The sequence below is a fragment of the Lutra lutra genome, chromosome 1 (assembly GCF_902655055.1).
Source record: "Lutra lutra chromosome 1, mLutLut1.2, whole genome shotgun sequence".
NCBI lineage: Eukaryota > Metazoa > Chordata > Mammalia > Carnivora > Mustelidae > Lutra > Lutra lutra.
The window spans coordinates 160,254,774-160,281,863 of record NC_062278.1 but is presented as its reverse complement, the minus strand read 5'-3'; the positions used below and the strand labels follow the sequence as shown (position 1 = coordinate 160,281,863).

The 27,090-nt window shown below is 36.6% G+C and overlaps 1 protein-coding gene across 50 annotated transcripts in view; it reads left to right on the top strand.

The window, feature by feature from the left end:
• Window positions 1-27,090, top strand: part of CLASP2 (cytoplasmic linker associated protein 2) — a 181,691-nt gene that overhangs the window by 46,800 nt on the left and 107,801 nt on the right. For 28 of the 50 annotated variants that reach the window (XM_047741966.1, XM_047741948.1, XM_047741725.1 and 25 more), the window contains 2 exons: window positions 8,725-8,871; window positions 25,337-25,419. In XM_047741966.1, the coding sequence (XP_047597922.1) occupies window positions 8,725-8,871; window positions 25,337-25,419 (230 nt within the window). Of the gene's footprint in view, window positions 1-8,146; window positions 8,338-8,724; window positions 8,872-25,336; window positions 25,420-27,090 lie in introns of those variants that run through there. The other 22 variants (XM_047741973.1, XM_047741900.1, XM_047741956.1 and 19 more) reach the window with 3 other exon arrangements.

Sequence of the window (27,090 nt, the reverse complement as noted above, 5' to 3'; positions counted from 1 at the left end):
GGTCAGATTTTAGAAAAGTAATGGTCATAAACCATGTATGATGCAACATCTCCAGCTGGGTCTGGGGCTTCACCTTATAATCAAGCACATTAATATTTTTGCAGTTAAATATATGCAAATTCACAATGAGTGAAGTAAATACAATAAATAGCCTCATGTCATTTCACGTGTTTTGCCATAAACTAAGTTAAAATCAGTTTAGATTTTGCTACCAAATGAATTTTAAAAGACAAAACAATTTAAAGAAAAGTTAGTAACCTGTTCTCAAACTATTCCAAAAAAATAGAAGAGGGAAGCTTCCATATCCATTCTATGAAGCCAACATCACTCTGATACCAAAACCAGACAAAGACACTACAAAAAAAAAAGAGAGAGAGAGAGAGAGAGAGAACTACAGGCCAGTATCTCTAATGAACATAGATGTAAAAATCATCAACAAAATTTTAGCAAATTGAATCCAACAATAAATTAAAAATCATTTACCATGATCACGTGGGATTTAGCCCCACTAAGGGTGGGGGTGATCTAAGGGTGGTTCAGTATTCACAAATCAATCAACATGGTACCTCACATCAACAAGAGAGTTTAAAAACCATATGATCAGGGGCTCCTAAGTGGCTCAGTTGTTTAAACGTCTGCCTTTGGCTCAGGTCATGATCTCAGGGTCCTGGGATCAAGCCCCACATCAGGCTTTCTGGGAGCCTGCTTTTCCCTCTCCCATTGCTGTTCTCCCTACTTATGCTCTTACTCTAGGTCATGCTCTCTGAGATAAGTAAATAAACCATATGATCATTTCAATAGGCACAGAAAAAGCATTTGACAAGATACAACATCCATTTTTGATAAAAACTCTCAACAAAGTAGGTTTAGAAGGAACATACTTCAACATAATAAAAGCCATATATGAAAAACCCACAGCTAACATCAGACTTAATGGTGAAAAGCTGAGAGCTTTTCCCTTAAGATCCAGAATAAGAAAAGGGTGTCTACTCTCATCACTTTGATTCAACATAGTACTTGAAGTCCAAGAAAAAGAAATAAAAGGCATCTAGACTGGTAAGAAAAAAATTAAAGTTTCCCTGTTTGTAAAATAACTTGATACTATATATATAAAAAACCTGAAAGATTCTGTCATACTACCACTGATAAATGAATTCAGTCATAGCCCTAGTGACAAATGAATTCAGTAAGTCACAGGACACAAAGTCATTGTACAGAAATCCATTGCATTTTTCTATACTAATAATGAGACATCAGAAAGAGAAATTAAGAAAATAATCCCATCTACAGTTGCACCAAAAATAATAAAATACCTAGTATTAAATGTAGTCAAGGCAGTGAAAGAGCTATACTCTGAAAAACTATAAAACATTGATGAAAGAAATTGAAGGTGACACAAACAAATTGAAAGATATTCTGTGCTCATGGATTGGAAGAAGAAATATTGTTAAAATGTCTATGCTCTTCAAAGAAATCTACATACTTAATGCAGTCCCTTTCAAAATACCAACAACATTTTCCATAGAACTAGAACAAACAGTCCTAAAATTTGTATGGAACCACAGAAGTCCCCAAAGAGTCAAAGCAGTCTTGAAAAAGAAGACCAGGGACGCCTGGGTGGCTCAGTTGGTTAAGCAGCTGCCTTCGGCTCAGGTCATGATCCCAGCGTCCTGGGATCAAGTCCCACATCGGGCTCCTTGCTCAGCGGGGAGCCTGCTTCTCCCTCTGCCTCTGCCTGCCATTCTGTCTGTCTGTGCTCGCTCTCTTTCCCTCTCTCTCTGACAAATAAATAAAATCTTTAAAAAAAAAAAAAAAAAGAAAAGAAAAAGAAGACCAAAACTGGAGGTATCACAGTCCCAAATTTCAAGATACACTATAAAGCTGTAGTGATCAAAACATAGATCACTGGAACAGAATAGAGAGCCCAGAAATCCATGATTATAGTCAATTAATCCTTGACAAAGGAGGCAGGTATATGCAATGGGAAAAAGATAAGTCTCTTCAACAAATGGTGTTGGGATAACTGGACAGCTACATCCAAAAGAATGAAACTGGCCCACTTTCTTAGACCATACACAAAAATAAACTCAAATGCAATAAGGACCTGCCTAAAAGTGAGACCTGAAACCCTAAGAATCCTAGAAGAGCACAGGCAGTAATTTCTGTGATACTGGCCATAGCAACATTTTTCTCAATATGTTTGCTAAGGCAAGGGAAACAAAAGCAAGAATAAACTATTGGGACTACATCAGAATAAAAAGCTTATGCAGAGCAAAACAGTCAATGAAACTAAAAGACAACCTACGGAATGGGAGAAGTTATTTGCAAATGACATATCCAAGAAGGGGTTAGCATTCATTAATATACAAAGATTACTCAGCCATAAAAAGGAATGAAATGTTGCCATTTGCAACAACATGGATGGATCTGGAGAGTATAATGTTAAGTGAAATAAGTCAGAGAAAGACAAATGTCATATGATTTCCTCCTATGTGGAATTTAAGAAACACAACAAAGGAACAAAGAAAAAGACAAACCAAGAAATGCTCTTAACAATGAAAACAAACTGATGGTTAGCAGAAGGGAGGTGAGTAGGGGGATGGATGTAATAGGTGAAGGGGATTAAAAGTACAGGTATCGGGATGAGTACTGAATAATGGATAGAATTATTGAATCACTATATTGTACACCTGAAACTAATATAACCCTGTATGTTAACTATGCCACAGTTTAAAAAAAAAAAGACAAAACGTGCTAAAGCTGGACTCTCAGAATTTACTGGCTTTCAGGCATTGCAGATAAGGGATTATGGGCCAATCATCTCTCAGTGCTCGCTGAGAACAGTGTGCCATTATTATATGAATGCAACAGAAGTTATTCATATACCTTCTACTTGGGCTTCTTTTTATTTCTTAACGTCTGCCCTATCCCACACCCTTCCTCCATCTCTCTTCTTCCCTTCTCCTCCATTTCCCTCTTTATTTCCATCTCCTCCTGCATTCTGTCACCATCACTTCTTCCTCCCCATCTGTTATCTCCATCTTTTTCTCCTACTCTTACCAGCTACTCTCCTTTTTCTCTCCTCCTTTTCCATTTCCATCACACACATAACACATACAGCTTGCCTCTTTATTAATTTTTATCCTTTAGCACTTTTTACTAAGTTCATCTTGTTCATTTTCTGCACCAAACCATAGTAATTTCTTTTTGAAACATTGGAATAAGAACAAAGGTGTCAGTATAATCATGCTTTCTATATTTAATCCTTTTTATTCAGTTAATATTAAAGTACCTACTAAAAGTATTCCAGGTGATTTTTTTCTGATTTATCTTCCAGTTCACTTGAGCTGTATCTAATCTGTCATGCCTGCCCACTGAATTTAAATTACATTTATTATATTTCTAGAAGTTCTGTTCGGTTGTTTTTTAAAAATCTGAAACTTTGGGGGGCACCTGGGTAGCTTAGTCTGTTGAATGTCTGACTCCTGATTTTGGCTCAGTCGTGATCTCAGGGTCCTGGGATTGGGCCCTGCATTGGTCTCCGTGTTCAACAGGAAGCATGCTTAAGGATTCTCTCTCCCTCTCCCTTTGCCCCTCCTTTGCTCATGTGCATATACTCTTGCCCCCCGTCTCTCTCTCTCTCTCTCTCTCTCTGATAAAGAAATATTTAAAAATCTGTCACTCTTTAAATTTTCTGATCCCTGAAATTATTTTCAACCTTGTCTAGTAAAACTTTTAGAGTCTATGCTCGGTAATTCTAGGATTTTTAGTGTTTTTTCTTGCTTATGGTGTCTTGTTCCCTGTCGTGCACATAATATGAGGCCAGAGTCTTTATTCCAGGAAAATTTTGCATTTGCCTTGGCTGTTGCATGAGAGTAGGAATACTACTAGTGTGAGCCTACTAAGTTCCAAGGGCTTGAGTCTCTTGACTTTTCAAGCAGTTGACCTTAATCAAGTACTCCTTTTGATTTACTTGTCTGGTGCTTGCTTTTGAGAAGAAGAATGAAAGGCTCTAAGAAGAGAAGGGCCAATTAAAAAAAAAAGAAGAAGAAGATGAAGAAGAGAAGGGCTTACTTACAGTTCACTTTAACCTTGATAGCATTGTCGTTTGGTATACCAGCATTCAGTGGCGGAATCTCCTTTAGACTCTATATCTTTTTTTTAAGACTCTATATCTTTTTTATGTGGGTTTCAAATTCTATTCACTTTGCCTTATGAGGCCTTCAGAATAGAAATTCAAAAGTACTGATTCTTTTCCCCATTTCTTACTATTTTGTCAGATATTTAATTGTTTTAAAGAAGGGTTTTTTTTTTTTTTATGTCTATTCTATTCAGAGTTTATAGTTGTTTGCCTTTGGAGTTTTGTTTCAATAACCTGGAGACTGAAGGTCTCCCTACTGTGAAATGGGTCCTTCTAAGCATTGTTCCACATGTCAGAGTTACGGCAGTGGATCAAAGAGACAAAACTTCTTACTCTAATAGATAATACATTTCAGTGGGAAGAGTCAGATAATAAACAAGGTAAAATATATAGGTGATAGGTGCTAAGGAGATAAATGAAGCAGGGAGGTATAGGGATGGATCACTAGTGTCAGGATGTTGGAAATGTTATAATTTCAGTATCCAGAGAAGATGTCACTGAGACAGTGATAGTAGAATAAAGATCTGAAGTTGGTGAGTAAACAGGGTGGCTATGAAGGGAAGAGCATTCTAGGCAAAGGGGAAAATTGCAGAGGCCCTCATGGGAGTCTCAGCAGTGAGACTGGTGGGGCTGCATTGGAGCAAAAGATGGAGAGCAGTAAGTTGGATCACGTTGGAGAGAGAACTACATGGTATCTAAGATCTTGCAGATACTGAAGTACTGGTCGGCCTTTTTATGGAGTCATAAGAGGATTTTGAGCAATGGTGTTAGGTGACTTTGTTCAACACAGGACATCATGTAGAAAACAAGCTCAAAAGGACAAAGGTGGGAAGCAGGAAGAGGGTTAACTATGATACTTATCCTGGGATTTTTCTAGGTAATGGGGTTATAGGATAAATAAGACAATGTTTCTGCTCACTCTCAGTCCAATTTCTAGTTCACTCTTAAAAGTATTATTTCAGGAAGTGCCGTATGATAAGAAATATAATTGATGTGGTCTGAATATTTTATAATTAAAATATTTTTAAGCCTAGAATATTTATAATCTCTATAAATTACAAAACATTTTTAATTTGGGGACTTGTGATGATGAATTCATTTTATGAATTAGCTTGTCAAGAAAAGATATAACATTATTGAAAGTGGTAAGAATTTTTTCTGCTCTGTAGATAAGTCCTTTTTTGATTTATGTTTTCGAAGCTTTGTTACTGGGTACATAAAAATTTAGGGTTCTGATTTTTTTTCCCTGTTGGATTGACCCCCTTTATCATTATTAAGAGTGTCTCTGTCTCTAGTAATTCTTCTTCAAACTGCTTTGAAGTTAGAATAGCTGCATCTACTTTCTATTGATTGGTTTTTGCCATAGTTTGTCATTTTACCTTTATGTGACTTTGTAAAGTGTACCTCATTTAAGCAACCTATTTTTTAAAATTCAATATTGGTCTTTTACTTGGAATATTTAGTTCATTTACTTTTTAAGGTAGTTACTGATACATTTGGCTTCATTTTTGCCCCTTTGCCTTCTATTTCTATTTCCTCCACTTGTTTCAGTCCTTCTTTTTGTCCCCTTCCTGGTTCTTTTCAGTTAATCACATTTTAAAATTTATCTTGTACTTGTAGTTTATGTATACAGTTTCTCTTTTTTTAAAAAGATTGTTATTTCTTTGTCAGAGAGAAAAGCACAGCAGTAGGCAAAGGGAGAAGCAGGCTCCCTGCTTAGCAAGGAACCTGATATGAGACTCGATCCCAGGACCCTGGGATCATGACCTGAGTCAAAGGCAGGTGCTTAACCAATTGAGCCACCCAGACATCCCTTATTTTAGTGGTTACTCTAGAGCAGGGATTGGCAAACTGTTCCTTGCAAGCTAAATCCAGTACCCTCCTGATGGACATAAAATTTTATTGAGACGCAGCCACACCCATTTGTTTACATATCATGTATCACTGCCTTGGCACTACAATGGCATAATTGAGTAGCTGCAGAGAGAGACCACATGTATGGTTTACAAAGCCTAAAATAATTACTCTGTAGCCCTTTATAGAAAAAAAAAATTGCCAACTCCTGCTGTTGAGCAGTGGCTCTTAAACTTGACCATGCATCAGAGTTGCCGGGAGGGTTTGTTAATACATAGAATGCTGGGCACCCATCTCCAGAGTTTCTGACTCATTAGATTTCTCTTGGGGCTGGAGAATTTGCATTTTTAAGAAACTGCCAGGTTTCTGGCTGGTCCAGTACTGCTTGTCCTAGAGGTTACAATATGTATATTTGACTTACTCGATCAAAAATAATGTGTTTCCTACTTCCACAGTAATGCTTAAAAGTCTTAGAACTCTTTAACTTTGTTTGCTTACCTCTTAGGAACACTATTTTATAATAATTTCAAACTGGCAACAACTCAAAGATCTATCATCAACAGAATGGATATTGCTAAATTGTGGTACACTGGATAACTATAAGCAATGAAAGTGACTCTTCAAACGTACTGAGTGAGAAGAACCTAGATACCAGAGTAGATACTGTATGTTTCCTTTCATATAAGGCTCAAGAATGGGCCAATTATGGAGTTAGAAGTCAAGACTGGTTAGTTGGCTCTGATAGGAAAAATTGATTTGGGGGAGGTCAGTGAGGGTGCATATAGGATGCTGATAATGCTCTTTTGGTCCAGAGACTGGTTACACTGCCATGTTTGTTTTGTGAAAATTCATTGAGTTGCATATTTATGATTTATATACTTTCATCTCCCTTATTTTGATAAAAAGTTAAAATTTAATTTCCCAGTAGTTTGGGAGTGTTAAGAGTTAAATTTTTTTAAGTGGTAGAGACGTGTACTCTTCATTTCTTGTGTGTGTAGGAACAGAACACTGTTTCCATGGGAACTTCTGGCTACTCAGTGTTTCAGTACCTATCTTTCTGTGGATTTGTGTGACTACTGTGTCTCTCTTAGCTATATATATATATTTTTTACATGGTGGTGGCAGAAAAGTTTATTTGGGATTGTGTTAGTGTTTTTAACAGAGCAAACCTATATAGAACATAGATTTTAACTGATCTGGTCTGGCTCCCTAATAATAATACGCTAAAAAATGGGGAAAAAATGTCTTTTAACTTGAAGGTACTTTTTTCTTATAAATTGTACTATTTAAGAAAAAAGAAAACACTTGCTGAAATTGAGTATGGTTTTATATTGGTGTGTCTATTTGATTTTCTTTCTTTCCAAATAAAAGTCTTACCACTTATTTGGTATATCTTCTTTAAAATATATTCAGTAGTTGGACTCGGAAGTATCCCTTTGTAGTACTGATTTCATTCTAGTTGATTTGGGTATTTGCATAGGTAAGGGGGAGCAGGTTGAGAGGAAAAGATTCTGACATTGATCTGAAGCCTGTGGTAAATCTGCTTCTCTGCCTCGCCCATCTTGTTTGTCGTGGTTGGTTTGTGCAGGGTCCTAGAGAAAACCATCTTCTCAGACGAGTAAATGCATACAGTTTGCGATTTTGTGTGTGTGTGTGTGTGTGTGTGGGAGGTGGAGGGTTCCATTTTATACAAGGAGATGATACTAGTGTGGTCATTAATAAATATTCTGAAAGGAGCTTTGGGTAGAATATTTTAGAATCATTTATGAAAGCAAATTGTTTGGTTTGGTTTCTGTGCCCTAAATAAACAGCAGATTGTAAGATTACAGAGCTAATTATGCACAGTAATGAGCACTGTGATATTCCATGTTTTACTGATGCAATAATAAGCACCACAGCAGAATGAATATTGCATAAAACCTTATTTTACATTTGTATTAATTTTCGTGTAAATTACATAAGAGAAAACAAATTTAGGTTTATAAACCTTTGTATTAAAAGCCTTTGAAATTTAGGTAAAGAATAAGGATTATAGCTGCATGGATAATTTTTTAAATACATGGAGAATTTTTACCTTTCATCTGGCAGTAGCTGCCATAAGATGATGTCACCTTGTAGCTGATTGGCTGTTACAGCACCTAGGGCAGGGAAGAGAAAGAAAAATGCCGGCACAAACCTTAGTGGTGGTTCTGTGGTTGTTTCAGTCTATTTTTGATAGAATCTTTGATTAGTACCGAATCTACTGTATTTGGCCATGTGAACCATTGGGAGCATCCTACGGTGAGGGAAATTAAGAGCTTTCAGAGGAATGAGGCGACTGATTTGCAAACGGATCTGTGATTGTAAGTTGCAGGATCTGGGTGTAAGGAATAAGGCAGGGTGTGCTGAAAGATATACTATGGGAGGAGCTGGCAGAAAATGCTCATATGAGTAGCAAAAAAAAAATGAAAATGCTTTTTACTATCCTTAGAGTTAATATATTTGGTTTTATGTTTTGACTTGATATATAGGTAAAAAAATAGGATAATACTCCAGTCAAATTTTAAATTATACTAGGTTATTTTATATGGTGTTAACCAATATATAAATGCTTACTCAAAGGAGCTTTATTTTGGATTACATCTTAGAAAGTAATGATTTTATATATAGTTTTATTTGATTTTGAGTCTTATGGAAAATGGAACAAAGCTTAGTTCTCTTAAAATACATTTTTCTAATGCTTTGTGTAGATAAAAGCTTTGATGATGAAGAATCAGTGGATGGAAATAGGCCATCATCAACTGCTTCAGCCTTCAAGGTTCCTGCACCTAAAACATCCGGAAATCCTGTCAACAGTGCAAGGAAGCCTGGTTCAGCAGGTGGCCCTAAGGTTGGAGGTAATGTAAATCCATTTCAAATCTAATGTGCATGCCTCATGCCCTTGATATGGACACACATACTTAGAACTTCAGAGGAATATGTTTATTCATGACTGCAGCACGATTGCAGATCTGGAGAGTCTGTTGCAACACACAGAAGAATATGCTGCCTTTTCAGAAATGTTTTTAAAATACTGTATATTTCTGTTTCCTATGGATTAGTGTAGTCTTAAGAGTATTCATTTTTCAGATGTCATTTTTAAAGGGAGACATTTAAGGAAGTTTTGGGATTTGGGGGTTTTGTTTTTGTTTTTGTTTTTAAGGACCGAGCAGGTTTTTCAGAATTTGGCTATTAATTTTCAGGTGCTATAGTTGTTAAAGAAATACTGATTTATGTAACATTTCTATAAATTCATCTAGTAATGAGTCTTGAATACTTCAGTGTTGAAAAAATGGTTGAAGATACTGGATATTGAATCATTTGTCACAATGGGAAATGGGTGGTGGTCAAGTAAAATTGCCTTAAAAATGGTTTCTGAATTAGATAATAATAAATAGGAAAAAACAGTTTTTGTGAAGTTATACAACACATAGTACATTCTTTGATCACATTAGAACTGCTTCTAGCATATTGTTAATCTTTTAAAAAATTTTATGGTTTTTTTTCATATTCTGATAAGAAAGCCATGAGTACTTTTCAGGTGCTAGTTTCTGCAGGTCTTCCTGATAAAATAAATCCTATTAGAATAAGCAAGTATTTAATGCTAAAAGGACATTAGCTTCTTTCTCTTTTTCTTTCTCTCTTTCGTGTCTGTTTTGGGTGTGTTTTAGTTGTAACTTGGGAAAACAGATTTTTCCTTGTTTATAACTGGTAGGAAAATCGTCTTCAGAATTTTTGCTTTTCCTCTTTTTATCTATATCTCTTTTTAAAAGCATAAAGGAAAGAAAAATAAACTGTATATTTTGACCAGGTCCTGTAACTTGTGTTCTCTTGATCTTTCTATACCACTGAGCATTCATTTCAAGTCATATGTATTCTAAATGCAGGAAAAATACCATAAATATTTCATTTTAACTATCTTTTGTGTGCCATATAACTCTCAAGAAAGATGGTATGATATATACACACACTAACATATCTATATGTAAACATATACAAATATTTACATATATTCCTATACATAAAAATAGGTAAATATTGTGAAATAGAAATGCCTTACTGATTTATCTGGGTATTTTGAGTAATTTACATTTTGGTATCTTCTTTTTGTTTTGCAGTTATAGGAATATATTCTTGTCCAAATGTTAGTTATCATATCCTATTACATGGTATTTTCTATTATGCATTCTTATCTCTGGTAAAAAAAAAAAAAATGATATTCTATGGTTTCTTTCTTTTGTAACAAATGGCTACCTTGAATTACCGCAAGGGAAATTTTTTTGGTCTTGATTTTTGAATTAGAGATTTCTGATATATATGATATTTATTTCATGAAATGTCTTAGTTGACTTAAAATGAATTAATATTTGAAATACATGGTGATAATATATAATATTTTTGTAAATCTGAACCATTGGTGTGTATTAGCTCTGTATTTCATGTTTTTTTCCCCTTTCTTAGATGAAAATTGATATTGTAGTTTACCTACCAAAGCTCACTTAATTTTGATGTTAACTGAATTGATAAAATCTGATATTCTTTTTAAAGAAAGATTTTCTTTATGGCACCTCACCTTCTCTGGTTTGTTGTCCTACCAGATATGAAAATGCTAGGTAGCTTTTGTGATCGTAGGCATTAATCACTAATACAGATTGTATCATCCATCGAAGCAGCAGCTTTTTTGGGAAAAAAAAAATAAGGGTGAGGCCTTCATTCCTTCTTATCCTCTCCCTCATCCTTCTTCTTTTAGCAATTGCAGATTCATTCTGCAATTTTTTGGTTTTTGCTTTTGTTTGCCACAGCTTGTTTAGGTTCACTACCTATTTTTCTATCTAAGAAAAGAGCTACTGGCCAGAGGATATTGATACTGCTTCAGAAATTAATGCCTTTCTTGGCTCTCAGTCCTTTAAAAATTTAACTGTAGATTTTCTGTTCTTGGCACTGGCTTATTGATTTTTAAATTAGTTACAGAAAGTTTTCTTGAAGTTGTAGAATCTTGGAGAAGGAACGTTGGCATATAGTTCAATTTACTATTCGAGTATAGCAGTCCCTTTTATTATATTCCTGATAGATGACTATTAAACATATGATTAAAATAATGTGTGTGCATGAATTAAAATTTGGAACAGAAACTATCTACAGTACCACTACATGTGGGTATAATCAACTGATAAATTATGATGTAATTGTAATTGCTTTCATAATTACTTTTCCAATAATTTTTATACAGACATGTTTTCTTAGGAGGACAGAATTGGCACCATTAAATCTTTTTGTATACCTTTTCTCTGACTAGTATTTTACCTGGAGCATTTTCTCATTATCTTAAGTTATTAATTGAAAACTATTCATAGCTAAATAATATCTAGGTTGCTTTCAGTATTTTTTGCTGTTATAAACAATACATATATCTTTTTGCACATCTCCTCCAGTCATTTCCTTGGGATAAATTTCTCAAGCTTACTGAATAAAAGATACAGTTATTCGTTCAGTTTGGCATAGTGTCCTCCAAGAAGGTTATAAGCCAAATTCAGTTCTGAATAAATTAATTCTATTTTATATTGCATGAAAATCTGTCTCTTTGTAACTTAAGCAAAGAAGATGGATTATTTGTTAACCTGATACTTTGAAATACTTGAAGGTTGGGTTGCCCTGTCTTTCTGTATAACTATTATGCTTCTGAAATAATGGGGATTCAGTCTAGGCATTTCATTTGCTACTCCTAGGTATATAATATACAGATAGGTATGAGTAGTTCCTTATTAAAGTAATATGGTAGATGGGGGGTGGTGTGTATATATTCATTGAAGCCCATTGCAGTCCACTGAGTTTAGCAAATAATTTTCAGGTAAGATTACCAAAATAAAAATAAAGTGAACTTCTTTGGAATCCTGACTGAATCTACTTTTGTAGTTTGGGAGTTTAATTTATTTCTCCCAGAGATATATGTTAAGATTAAAGAGATGCATGCTATTTTTAGCAAAGTATCCTATCCAGTTAATTAAAGCCAATAGGACCTGTGTTTAATCTTTAGTGTGTGTTAGTGTTTCATTGTTCTTTGGCTCCCCGTGCCAACCTGTTCTACTCATATTGTAATTGTTTGGCCTTTAAGTCGGGGAGGATCAAAGAAAGGATTGTGGGTTACTCCATACCGATACGTTATTGCCATAAAAATCCATATTATGTTGGTGTCAAAAGTGCTACCTTTGTGCTTTACTAATTAGAGTAAGGATAAAATGAATTTCCTTAAACAGTTATTTTCTGATAACATTTATAACTTCATAATAGGAATTAAGATAAACACGTTTTCTTTTCTTTTGGCTTAATGGTATAGAATGTAATTGCTGAAGGTACCTGTTTGCTTAAAATATTTATATCTCTAGGGGCACCTGGGTGGCTCAGATGGTTGAGTGTCTGCCGTCAGCTCAGATCATGATCTTGGGGTCCTGGGATTGAGCCCTGCATCCGGCCCCCAGCTCAGTGGGGTGCTTGCTTCTCCCTCTCTCTTCTGCTCCTCTCCCCTGCTTGTGTGCTCTCTCTTCCTCCCAGCCCCCCATCTCTGTCTCCAATGATTAAAAATATATATTTCTATCTCTAGAGTATTTTAGGTAATTTTTTTTTTAAATGTTTGAGTGTTCTCACATATATTCTCTCATTTAAATCAAAACCCCTACAGTTAGGTACTTTATTATCCTAATTTTATTGATGAGCAAACTAAAGTTTGGAGAAGTTAACTTGCACAGGGTCATGCATCTAATAAGTGCACTAAGCACAGAAAGTACTTGTCTATAATGCTATGCACTCTAATCTCACTGAGTAAATAAATATTCTTCTAGATCTTTAGCTCTGAGATTATAATCTACAGTAAATATCACTACCTTTCAACATCCATAAATCCATCTTAAAGCTCGATTAGTATGATTCTCATTAAAATAGGACATTTGAAAATAAAGCAACTTGAAGTTTTGTCGTTTTAAGTAGAAATGCTTTTTTAGTATTTTCTTGTTGAAATCACCCTCCTATACCAATAACTTTGACTGCTATTCTTTTTCAAATACAGACATTGAATTAGATGGTAATATAATTGTTATTGTTTGTACCAGATTTTGTACCAGATTTTGAAGTTAGTTTTTTACTGAGGCTTATATGGAGACACGTCGTTGGCTAAATCATTAGTTCTCAGAGTTCTGTTGTTTTCCCTCACTTGCTCATTCATTCAGGTAGACAGCATTTTCTCTCTATGCTTTTCATCTAATGTCAAAGACTGCTTTAAAATAGTTTTGATTCTTATAATTAACTACTGTGTTTTCAAATCCAGGAGTACTTAGTCATCTTTTTGATATATTTGTATTATTTCATTTATGTCTGACATAAGGTTTTATTAAGAATGTCCAAATATCTATTTTCCATGCTAATCATTCACATTTTTTTCCCCTCATGCAAAAAAAAAAGTTGATTTTTTTTTTTTCTTTAAAAGAAATAAAGGGCACCTGGATGGCTCAGTCAGTTAAACATCTGCCTGTGGCTCAGTTCATGATCAGCAGGGCATCTTCTGCTTCTTCCTCTCCCTCTGCCCCTCCCCCTGCTTGTGCATGCACGAGTATTCTCTCTCAAATACATAAATAAAATCTTTTTTTAAAAAAGTAAAGATCAGGGGCACCTGGGTGGCTCAGTGGGTTAGGGCCTCTGCCTTTGGCTCGAGTTCATAATCTCAGGGTCCTGGGATCAAGACCCGAATCTGGCTCTCTGCTCAGCAGGATGCCAGCTTCTCCCTCTCTCTCTCTCTCTCTGCCTGCCTTTCTGCCTACTTGTGATCTCTTTCTGTCAAATAAATAAAATCTTTAAAAATAATAATAAATAAAAAATAAAAAAGTAACGATCTTGAGAATCAGTCTATATTTAATAAAAGAAATCTCAGATAATTTAGTGTTTAATCTTGGAAATCAAATTTTTAACTGATAAACCTCAATTTCTTGCTTTTGAACTTTATATAAAACCAAATAAGTTTTCTGTTTGTGCATTTTGTTGTGTTTGTTTTCTTCTCTTCTTCTCCTAATGTAAGGAAAGATACTAAACCAGAATGTTTTAGCCCTTTAACCTTAAAGATTATCTGGCCCCAATTCAGGTGAAGAGACTGAGCCTTGGAGAGTTAAATGATGTATCTTAGATAAGAAAGTTACAAACAGAGATGAAACAAGAACCCAGTGTTTGGCCAGAGGCTTTTTCTTCGATCATCTCTGGGTCATCTCCTATCCAGTACTGCATGTGATACATATTTTTATCCTATATATCAAAACACTATTATTGACATTTAGAAATTAGGGATTGGCCAATAGCCTTTCTCTGTTAAATTACAATGAATGCCACATCTTTTACTATCCATCATAAGAAACCCTGGTGCTATCTTTTTTTTTTTTTTTTTTAAGATTTATTTATTTGAGAGAGATTGGTGGGGGGGGGCAGAGGGACAGGGAGAGAAATCCTCAGGTGGACTCCCCACTGATTGCAGACCAACACAGGGCTCAATCCCAGGACCCTGAGATCATGACCTGAGCCAAAATCAAGAGTCAGTCAGTCAGCTGCCTGCACCACCCAGGCGCCCCTGGTGCTATCTGTCTTAACTTTAGTTTCAAAGTGGGAAGATTCAAGTAATTGAACAGGTTTAAACTAATAGTATCTTGCCTCTCTACTTCTGTTGCTCTGCAGTAACTGGTGCTAAGTTTGATATGTATCCTTCCACATTTTACTCCATGTTCATTTATGTAGGTACTCAGATTAGATTTTATGTTTGCCCATACTAAACACTAGTAAAACACTTTGCAGCTTACTTTTTTTCACAGAACATTCATTCTTCAACATCAATAATGACAGCTCTCACATCCTTTTGATAGCCATATGTATCCCACATTATTGATATATACCATGATGTAATAAACTTTTCACAAGTCAGGGTCATTCATGTTGTCTACAATTTTATGCCATTACGAAGAATGCTGATCTCCATGTACTTATTATACTTGGAATTCTGGTGCTTCTAATCTGTGGAATAGATTCCTCCCGGTGTTCAATTAAGGATTGGGTGTTTTTTGGTTTTTGGTTTTTTTTTAAAGATTTTATTTATTTGACAGAGATCACAAGTAGGCAGAGAGGCAGGTAAAGAGAGAGGAAGGGAAGCAGGCTCCCTGCTGAGCAGAGAGCCCGATGCGGGGCTCGATCCCAGGACCCTGAGATCATGACCTGAGCCGAAGGCAGAGGCTTTTACCCACTGAGCTACCCAGGCCCCCCTGATGTTTTTAATCAAGACATTATTTTCCCTTTTCCAGCATTGAATGTAACAGCCTTGTTAATTATTGTCATTTAGATAGGTGAAGAATTGTGCTTTTTTGGTTTTAATTTGCACTTTTCCATCCACCTATCATCTGACCAACAGCTAGCGAATGTTTTCTGAAAGCTTTTAGCATGTTCCTGCTTTTGTAACCTATGGAAACGTCAGTGAACTCAAAAGAAAAAGACCCTGCCTTCCTGGAGTTTTTATTCGAGGTTCAGAGTATTTAAATTCATTAATGAAGTTAGCATATCCTCTTCTACAAATTACATGTTGTTCCTTTCCCATCTTTTAGTTGGGCTGTTTTATCTTCCCATCACTCTGTTATAGTCTTTTAAATATTCAGATCTTTTATTCTTTTGTTAAAAGTCTTAAATATTTCCTCAGTGTCTCCTTTGTCTGTGGCATTTTACATCAAATCTTAAAAGTTTTTGTTGTGGTAGGTAACATATCTGTTCTGTTCATTATGACTTCTAAATTTCCTATCCTGAATAAAAAGGACTATTGTCCAGTCCCAAGGCTATGCAAATGTTTTCCAGTTTATTCAAAAACATTATTTTACATTTAATTTGTTTAATATATCTGGAGTTTATTTTTATATAAAGTAACAATATATCCTTTTAATTTATGTTCTTAATGCATGGCAAATTAATGTCCATGCAATTAAAGAAAACATCCTTTACTTCGTTTAATGAATACTGTGATATGTATTTCAGTTCTTTTCTGTAGTTTCTTTTCTTGTTTTCCAGATCTATATCTCTGTACCTACTTTAGTTTTATAGTGCATGGTTTCCCAAACTTCTTACTAAGAAAAATTTTGAGGATATAACCAAGTTGACAATGCAGTGAACACTCATCACCTAGATTGAATAACTAGTGTTTGCCATATTTGTTTTAACTCTCTGTATAAATACATTCCCACACACATTCTTTTTTTTATCTCAGCAATTGGAAAGTAAGTTATAGACATTATGACATTCCAGCCATAAATATTTAATATGCTCCTCCTAAGACTTTAAAGTGTGCTGCATTATATTCATAATATCATTATCATATGCAAGAAGGTTCCATAATATTGTGTATAAAACAGTCACATTACCAACTTTTATACCCGTAACATTGATACATTTTTTGAAGAGTCTAGGCCAGTTGTCTTAGATGGTCTGGGTTCTGGATTTGTCTGATTTCTTTGTGACATTATTTAACTTGTTCCTTCTGGCCCTTGTATTTTTTTGTAAATTTTTTTTTTTTAAGATTTTATTTATTTACTTGTCAGAGAGAAGAGAGCACAAGCAGGGGGAGAGGCAGGCAGAGGGAAGAGGGAGAAGCAAGCTTCCCACTGAGCAAGGAGCTCAATGTGGGACTCCCATCCCAGGACCTTAAGATCATGACCTGAGCCAAAGGCACACGCTTAACCAACTGAACCACCCAGGTGTCCCGATTCTTTGTAAATTTTTATACTATATGCTCAACGTCCTTTCAAGCTCTTCCATTCTATATTCAAATTTCCCGAAGTATCCTAAGAATTTTTTTTCTTTTTTTTATCCTAGGAATTTTTTTATAAGTGATCTTTGAGGCCAGGAAGAATTCTTAGTTTTTTCATTCAAGAATGCCCTCTTCTGTTGGTATAGTGAAATGGCAGCTTCTTTACTAAATGATACCTGGGGGGCTTTCTGCTTCTAATTCTGCAGTAGCATCTTATTACAGTAGAGCCCTCATTTTCTCTTTCTCCCTTTCCTTGATCCACCACGCTTCAAAGGGATAGCTCTCCTTTCTAAGTGCTACTTATCTGGTGGTCTTGGGGGGAATCTTAGTAGAGGTCTGCATTCCACCACTATCAGGATCTTTGTCCTCCATACAGTTTCCTCTGATTTTTCTCTCTGTGAGGACTCTGTAGTTGACGTTGCTGGCCTTGGATGTCATATTTCCCTATTTACTTGTAAACTGAAGTTCGAAGTGTTATTAGTCTTCTCTTAGTTGTATTGTAAGTATGTGCTGTGGGTAATTTTTTTTTTTTTTTAACAGAGAGAGAGAGAGAGATCACAAGTAGGCAGAGAGGCAGGCAGAGAGAGAGGGGGGAAACAGGCTCCCTGCTGAGCAGAGAGCCCCATGCGGGGCTCGATCCCAGGACCCTGAGATCATGACCTGAGCCGAAGGCAGAGGCTTTAACCCACTGAACCACCCAGGTGCCCCTGCTGTGGGTAATTTTATTTGCTCTTCTTTTTGGTCTCTAGTTTTTGGAGTATGTGGTTTTGGAGTATGTGGTTGAATTTTTTATTTGAATTTGGATAACTATCATCTCCCAAGGGAATAAAAATGTCTACTGTAAGTTTTAATATTTAGTAAGGAAGTGTCTTTTTTCTTGATAAACCTATATCTCAGCATTTTGTTGAATTTTATGACATTATTATTTTCATAGTTTCTACTTTCAACATTGATCTGAATCACTTCTTTATCATGTATCAAAGTTTCATAATATTTGTGGGCCATTTTTTGAAGTCTCTGTTTTGTTCATTTGATTAATTGGTCTGTTCCTGCACTAAAATCACATTGTCATAATTAGCTTTATAAATCTTAATAGCTGGTAGGTCAGGTACTTCCTCCCCCAAATTCATCTGTTTGTTCCTGATGTCTTTTGTTGATTGGTATCTTTGTAATTCTGTCTGTATTATTTCTTTAAATGTTATATTAATGTACGTTTTGTAGTCTATAACTAGACAATATCTATAGTGCTAAATCTGTTGTTACCTGTGACTCTTAGTTCATAATGGTTTGCCTTGTGTATTTGAACTTTGTGAATTCATTGTTTGAAGGGAGTTCTTCAGGCCTAAACTGGGGATTGTGGAAGCTTTTCTTCAGATATTAATCCTGCTCAAAACTGGGGAATCAGGGACCCCTCCAGCCTTTCCTAGGTCTTGTCTCAACTCAGGAATCCCAGGTTACTCCTCCCTACCTGTTGGCTGGGGAATCCACTCTTGGATGGGAAGAGTTGCAAAGTCACATTTTGAAAGGAGCATTGAAGAATGTGAGGATTTGTTACCACTATCCTTCTAAACAACCCATTGCAGTTTGTCCTCTGACCACAAAATTCACATGCCTTTCACATACAAGATACACTCACAGACATTTCTCAGAAGTTTCCACTCACTTAAAGCATTAGGTTCAAAGGTTATGATCTTGTAGTCTGCATCAGGTCACATGCAAGAGTTCTCTGTTGTGCCTGCTCTCCATCCAGAGGCTAGTGAACTAAAAAGATATCTTACTTGCACCCCAAATGCTCAGTATACTATGGTGGTATCAGGACAGAGTATCCATAAGACATTCCATTCAAGGAGGGGAGGAATAGAGGGTGCCTGGGTGGTTCAGTTGATTAAGCGTTGGCTCAGGTCATGATCCCAGATTCCTTCATCAGGCTCCTATAGGGAGCCTGCTTCTCCCTCCCTCTGCCTGTCCCCTGCACCAGAGCTTGCTTGCTGTCTGTTTCTCTCTCTCTCTCAAATAAATAAAATGCTTAGGTTTTTTTTGTTTTTGTTTTTGTTTTTGTTTTTAAAAGGATGTGTGATGGCTCAGTGGGTTAAGTGAATGCCTCCAACTTGCGTCATGATCCCAGGGTCCTGGGATTGAGTCCCGCATCAGGCTCCTTGCTCAGTGGGCAACCTGCTTCTCCCTCTACCTGCCACTCCTCCACTTGTGCTCTCTCTCTCTCTGTGACAAATAAATAAATAAAATCATTTTTTAAAAATAAATTAGAAAGGGAGGAACATTCACTGACCTAGCAGTTTTCAAATCCAACAGGAACCTGTTGTCAGGTTCCCTTACTTCAGGGATGGTAAATGTTTCTTTGATGAATGTTTCATTCTCTCTTTGGGTGTGATTCTTTAAACCAGTGTTTTCCTCTGTTCTTGGTTCTGCACTGAACTCTGGTTCTTCCTCCTGAAATACTTCCTTCTTTTGCATAAAAATCTTGTGTTGCCACTGTGCATATCTTATTCAGCCCTACTTGAAAGAAGGCTCTTACTTTAAACTGTCTCTTTTTTGGAGGCACTCTTCAGAAGCACTGGTAATGCTCTCATTGGTTAATTCTCTTTAAAAATTATGGGGTTTAACCCTCCTACACTGTTGGTGGGAATGAAGCTGGTACAGCCACTCTGGAAAACAGCATGGAGGTTCCTCAAAAAGTTGAAAATAGAGCTACCCTACGACCTAGCAATTGCACTACTGGGTATTTACCCTAAAGATATAAATGTAGTGATCTGAAGGGGCACGTGCACCCAAATGTTTATAACAGCAATGTTCACAATAGCCAAACTATGGAAAGAACCTGGATGTCCATCAACAGATGAAGGGATAAAGAAGAGGTGGTGTATATCTATAATGGAATACTATGCAGCCATCAAAAGAAATGAAATCTTGCCACTTCGCAACGACATGGATGGAACTAGAAAATATTATGCTGAGCGAAATAAGTTAATCAGAGAAAGACAATTATCATATGACCTCCCTGATAGGAGGAATTTGATAGGCAGGGCAGGGTGTTTTGGGGGTAGGGAAGGAAAAAATGAAACAAGATGGGATCGGGAGGGAGACAAACCATAAGACAAACCAAAACAAATGAGGGTTGCTGAGGGGTAGGGGGGTAGGGAAAAGGTGGTTGGGTGATGGACATTGAGGAGGGTATGTGCTATGAAATGTGTAGGCCTGATGATTCACAGACCTGTACCCCTGGGGCAAATAATACATTATATGTTAATAAAGAAAATAAGAATTATGGATTTTATATGAATTTTATTGGGATTTAAGCTGTAATAACCCCCTAATGTTTATCATTTATTTTTCTCTTTAGGCTAGTCTCTTCATTGTAGCATAAGAAGAACCTGCTCCTTTCCAGCTCTAAGACTTGTTCCTATATCTGAAACATACTGCTTTACCCTTTGTCTCATTCACCTTTGTATCTGATACTTTATCTTATTAGTTGTTAAGGACTAAGTAGAATGAATTTTCTCTTTATACTTAAACCTTTAAGTAATATTTTGTAATTTCTGAGAATGCCTACCCTAGTCAGTCTAGCATACTAGAAACCATGCTATCTCATAAACGCCAGAAGCCTCTAATCTCAATCACCCCACCCCCACCCCTGGCCCCCATCCAAGTGAATGCTAGTTTAGGGTGAGTTCTAGAGCAGGGATCAGCAAACTGGGTCATGGGCCACATGCAGCCAACTGTCTGTTTTTGTTCTATGCATGAGCTTAGAATGTTTTTTTACATTTTTAAATGATTAAAAATATTCAAAAGAAGAATAATACTGTATGAAATGTGAAAACTATATGAAATTCAAATTTTAGTGTCCATAAATAGAGCTTTATTGGAATACAGCCTTGCTCATTCATTTACATGTTGTCTGTGGCTGCTTTCACGCTATAGTGGCAGAGTTGAGTAATTGCATCGGAAACCATATGGCCCACAAGTCTGAAATACTGTTTGGCCCATTACAGAAAAAATTTACTGACCTCTGTTTTAGAGTAGTTAGGCAATGGAACAAAGCTGTTCTGTTGTGGTTTTGCCCATTAATATCTTCTAGTGTGATAATTAACCCAGTTATATTTAAAAGAGCTTTAGTCAAGTTGGAAGCCAGCATTGCTCATCCCTTCAGCCCTGTAGCCTCTATTTGTGCTTCTGCTCTCAAACTTAATTTATTTAAATACATCGCTACTTTGTGTATGCATTCACTGTCCTTTTTTTGCAGTGGTATTTAACGTTAGAGCCCATCACTTGTTCTGACTCTCTGCCTATTGTATTCATTCTCCTTCCTGGTGCTAAAAGTATTTTATAGTATTTCTTAGGTGAACTTTAAAGCTGTATCAGAAAATGGAATAATACTTGTGAGAATGAACAGTTTATTCAGCAGATTATTCCCCTGTGCAGAGATCCTTTTTCTACTTTTCTTGGCCACAAAATCAAAACCAAGGGGAGGGGAAACATTAGGCAAACTAGGATTGTAAAAAGGTTTATTTGTAGTACGTATAATAGATAAGCAGGGCCAACCTCAACATGTCCTGTCTTTACACTATTCACATACCCAGTATGCTCCCATTAGCAGCAGTTCTGCTTATACAAAATGATTCTCAGGGTAAGAGTGAGATAGATTGGGTCAACTATTTAAAACCATGCAAGTTCTTGTGAAATTTGGTAATGCCCATGTCCAGGTTTAGAGACCTAATTGTCGCATCTGAACTGGTCATAAGGCTGCATTTAGTGTATTTGTAGCCTTTTTTCTCTGCAGCTTCTGTAGGACTTTTAAAAGCCATATAATTTCTACTCTACCTACCCTCCCCCCTAGGTTATTTGTCCCTACTTATAAGACATAACTCAGTGGGTAATAAAGCTAAGGCATTATGATCAAAGTGAATTGTGACTTTAAAAGTAGTTAAAAGTTAGGCTTTCCTATGCATGTTCTTAGTCAATTGCACATTATCGTGGCTTTATTTGGGATTTGCTCAGATGTTCTGCATTCCCTTGAAGGTATTTGACATTGTGTTGTGGCTGGTGGGTTAATGTGTTGGAGTTAACATTCTAGTTTGCATTTGATTCCATTTGTAAACTGCCTGTAAACTGTAATAACTCTTCATATTGCTCTCCCCTTCACTTTCCCATTCCTCTGTAAAACTTTGTCTTCCACATTTGAGCACACTGATGTTGTCAGTTGGCTCTGCTCTGGTACATTTGCACAGGTCTCCTCCACCAGTGGCTGCCTCCTCAAAGCTTGCCTAGTGGTTCCACTTGTTACTGTAACAAAGTTATTTATAAGAAGTGGTATATATGTGAACAGACTATAGTTAATGTGTAAAGAAAGCTGTACTGTGTTGAATGTTTAAGAACTACTTGATAAGGACAAGTCCCTAAAGAAATTTCTGTTCAGTGGCCTGGGCTGGACAAGACAACTGCAAAGATTGGGAAGAAATTATAAAAATATAGGCTTCTGCTTTCCTGTCAGGGAACCCATTGTCAAAACAAACTCAGTGGTGCTTGGCCAGCTTAGTCAGAAGTCTTGGGAGTCTTGGGTTTAAGCCCACATTGGGTATAGAGATTACAAAACAAAACAAAAACTTAAAAAAAAAAAAAAAAAGGGGTGCCTGGGTGGCTCAGTGGGTTAAAGTGGGTTAAAAACTGTGCCTTCAGCTCAGTTCATAATCCCAGGGTACTGGGATTGAGACCCGCATCAGGCTGTCTGTTCAGCAGGGAGCCTGCTTCCTCCTCTCTCTCTCCCTGCCTCTCTGCCTACTTGTGATCTCTGTCTGTCAAATTTTAAAAGAAAGAAAGAAAGAAAGAAAGAAAGAAAGAAAGAAAGAAACCTGTAAAAGAGTTTAATAAATGAATATAGTATAAGATGTTAAGATAATATGGTTAGGTATCTTATTTTCTATTTCTTTACTTAAGCTATTTATTTTCATATAATCTATTATTAGTACTGATCTTGGGAATGGAGTCGAGCGTTTTATTGTTACTGGATTTTCTATAATATTTAGGGAATAACTAATTTATTTACTATTGTAAATTAATTTCCTACAGCCAGTATGCACTCATGCCTCTCTTAGTTTATTGTCACTGCTTTTAATTTGTAGTTTTTTATTGTCTTACAACTTTGTTACATTGTTCTGAGATCCATCTCTTATACTGTTAAAACTCAAAAAGATGATCTTCAAAGGTTTTTTATTTTTTTAGGATGAGGAGCTTTGGAAATCTTTGTAGTGTTCTTTTTTTTTATTAGGATGGTGTTAATTTTTTTTTTAAAGATTTTATTTATTTATTTGACAGAGAGAGAGCACAAGTAGGTAGACAGGCAGGCAGAGAGAGAGAGGAGAAAGCAGACTCCCTGCCAAGCAGAGAGGCTGATGCGGGACTCGATCCCAGGACCCTGAGATCATGACCTGAGCCGAAGGCAGAGGCTTAATCCACTTAGCCACCCAGGCGCCCAGGATGGTGTTAATTTTTTAAATTCAGTTTGAAAATAATATTTCCTTTGGTAGATGATAAACCTAATTAGGGAGATATTTAGCTTTTTAATTGGATAGATTTTTAAGCTAATTATCCCTTAGGATATACATCTTGTGTGGTTGAAATCGATTTCAATGTGTTAAATTACTACCATGAAGAAGTAAATATATAGAGTTAGAAACTAAGTACTACCTGTATCAGCCAGGGTTCAGTTAGGAGACAGAAACCACAGGGGCACCAGGGTGGCTTGGTTGGTTAACCGTCTCAGTCTTGGTTTCAGCTCAGGTCATGATCTCAGATTGTGATACCGGCAACGCATTGGGTTCCATGCTCAGCGTGGAGTCTGCTTGAGATTCTCCGCCACTGCCCCCCATTCGTGTGCGCCTGTGTGCGCACATGCTCTCTTTCTTTCTGAAATAAATAAGTCTTTAAAAATAACTGTTGTGCTACCATATGATCTCCCTAATATGAGGGAGTGGAGATGCAACATGGGGGGTTAAGGGTGTAGGAGAAGATTTAATGAAACAAGATGGGATTGGGAGGGAGACAAACCATAAGTGACTCTTAATCTCACAAAACAAACAGAGGGTTGCTGGGGGGAGGTGGGTTGGGAGGGGGGGTGGGGTTATGGACATTGGGGAGGGTATGTGCTATGGTGAGTGCTGTGAAGTGTGTAAACCTGGCGATTCACAGACCTGTATCCCTGGGGATAAAAATATATTATATGTTTATAAAAAATTAAAAAATTAAAAAAAATAATTGTTGCGGTTTCTTTTAAGATTTTATTTATTTATTTGAGAGAGAGCAAACACAAGTTGGGGGAGGGGCAGAAGGAGAGGCAGAGAATCCCAAGCAGACCCCTGCAGAGCACAGAGCCCTACATGAGCTCTGTTCTATAACCCTGAGACCATGACCTAAGCCGAAATCAAGAGTTGGATGCTCAATCAATTGAGCCATCCAGGCTTCCCAACAGTTATTTTTACAGAGAGAATTTAATATGAAGAATTGTTAAATGGGTATGGTAAATTAAAAATGCAGAAAGAGAACACTAAAATGTCATGGAGGTAGTAATTATAGTCAACAGCTCCTACTCTTAGAGCTGGAAGAACGAAATGAGGTTAAAACTTAGAGGCGGGGCCTTACAGAGCTGTGGCTCAGACCTCTATGAGGAGTACTAGTGGGCTGGCGTTGCTGATGGGGCTGAGAGCTGCATCAGTGAGGGTTAGAAAAACTGCAGCAGGAATCAGGTGCTGCTAACTGAAAGGAGTCTCCTGCCAGAGTTACTAGGGTTTTACAGACAAGAACAGGAAGCCAGAAGGAGTATGTCCCTTCTTCTGTCAACTTCCATCTTTTGAGCATCCCTCTTAATAGAGTTTAACAGGAAGCCATTAGAATGAGCAGAAAAATGGTTTACTCAATCCTAGGTAGGCCCAGCATCACTGAATATGAAAGAGTGGACTTGGAGCTGAAAGTTGCTTAATTACTCACTTTTAAACAGCTACTATCTATAAAGTTTACTTTTTTATTGTCGATGTACAATAAAGGAAGATTTGTTTGCATATTTAAATTTAATTTCAAGGTCCTCATCTCTTTCACATTTGCTTTCCTGAACACTGCAGCATACATGGATCATCTGCTCTGTTACTCGCCATCATCTGTTGACATTTAGTGTCATTTAAAATTGCCATTTACCTTTTTAAACAATTATCTTTCCACCTTATTTCTTGTGTACTTGCCACCTCATTGAATAAGGATAGGAGGGCTCTGTTCCTACTGTTTGAAGTTTACAACTAGCCTACTTTAGTACTTACAGAGAATTAATCAGCTATTGCTATGGACCTTGACTTTCCTAAAAGATGGTGATTTTTTTTAATGCTATCTTATAAAATGGAATGTCCCTCAAAATTAGTGCCTTTGTTGATATTAAAGTAGTTATATTTTTCACATTTTCTTTGATGCTAACATGCTTAAAATTAAACTTAAAAAATTAATTTTCTTTTGATTAACAGGTGCTTCTAAAGAAGGAGGTGCTGGAGCAGTTGATGAAGATGACTTTATAAAAGCTTTTACAGATGTCCCTTCTGTTCAGGTAAGAATACTAGTAAAGTGGCATTCTCCATGAATAATGCTTACATATCTGTTCATACAATTATTTTTGTCCCTTTTGAAAAATTCTTTTTTTCCTTAAATGACTATGTAAGTAAAATATTTGGCTTATTATTACCAAGCTGTTATTTGTTGGTACAATTAGATTTTCAAATGATTTTTCTCAGGCTAAAATGGAATCCGTGAATTATGACATTGCAATGCTTAACTACATCTACTTTTTTAAAGTTGTTTTTAATACATTGTTCTTCCCTTTTTTGTTTCATTTTATTTTGGTTTTACCTCCTACCTTTTTATCCACTTTATCTCTTTCTCCTTTACAGGCATACTTTTCTCTACTTGCCTGTTGAATATTGGAATTTCTTAGGGGTCAGTTGTGGGTCCTCTCCTCTCCATTTTATTACTGAGTCACTTCCTTCAGACCCATGGCTTCAGCTCCTGCCTTTACATAGATGATGCATTTCTCTTGAGGGCCAAAATAATTTCTCCACTGATAGCTTACCTGACATGTCCTTATAGATGTCTCAGAGGCATCTCAGATTCAACCTGTCCGAAATGGGGCTCATGATCTTCCCCTTACAAATTTGTGCTTCTGTTGTTTTGTATGTGGAAACCATTACTTATTCCAGTTGTAAAAGTCAGAAATCTAGGACTTACTCTACTGCATCAGGTTTCTAACTTATTAGTATTCATACTTCTTTTGCTTATATTATCTCCTAAAAGAATGTTTGAAAAGTTGTATACCCTTTCGCCAAAGTAAATTTTTGACTTTTCTCTTTTTCTCTTGTTGGAGAAGGGGGAGCCTTAAACTATATTCCAGAGCAATGCATCATAATAAGATTCAGAGTGGCAGAGGGGCGTGTCTGCCTTCTGAATTGGGCAGAGGGGCTGTTGTGAGGGGAGCTGGGAGGCAGGAAAAGAACTGGCTCAGAATCCTCCAGCAGTCATTCTCTAACAGAATGTTATCTTGACCCCCTTTTACCTCCTCACCTATCTCATGCCCTGGCTCCCCTTTGTACTGTTGTTGGGGGTGGGGTTGTTTTAAGTGAAAGGGGAAATTAATGGCTGTTGAAACTGAAAGACTCTTGATGAAGGTATCTGATATTACTTGGATGATATCACCAGGACTCCCTTTCATTCCATCTCTCATTTCTGGGTTCCTCCACATGGTCTTCCCTCGTGGTCAGCAACATGGCTGTAGTTGTTAGAGCCTTACACCTTTCTCTGCCTCTGCGTCTTTTCTGATTGATCCTGTAAAATTTGTGAGAGTTCTTCTGATTGAACTGATTTAAGTCACATGCCCACCTCTGAACCTTTTGATTTGGAGAAATAATGTATACCAATTGATTATGGTTTGGTCATTGGCTCTTCCTCTGGCCCTCTTTGCACTTTTTACTCCTGTGCTTTGGCCTTCTTTCACTTTCCTCTGTCACAGAGCCTTTGCACATGCTGTCCACTCTAAGGAAGACTAATCTCCCTGCTTTGCCTGATGATGATCCCTCCTTTTTTGGCTCTCAGTTCAAGCTTGACCTTTTAACTAGTTTGCACCTCCTATATAGACTTTCATGGAATTGTAATTGTCTTTGGCAGTACTTTCTTTTTGCAGTTTTATATCATTTGGTTAATTTTTTTCTCTCCCTGACTGGATTATAAG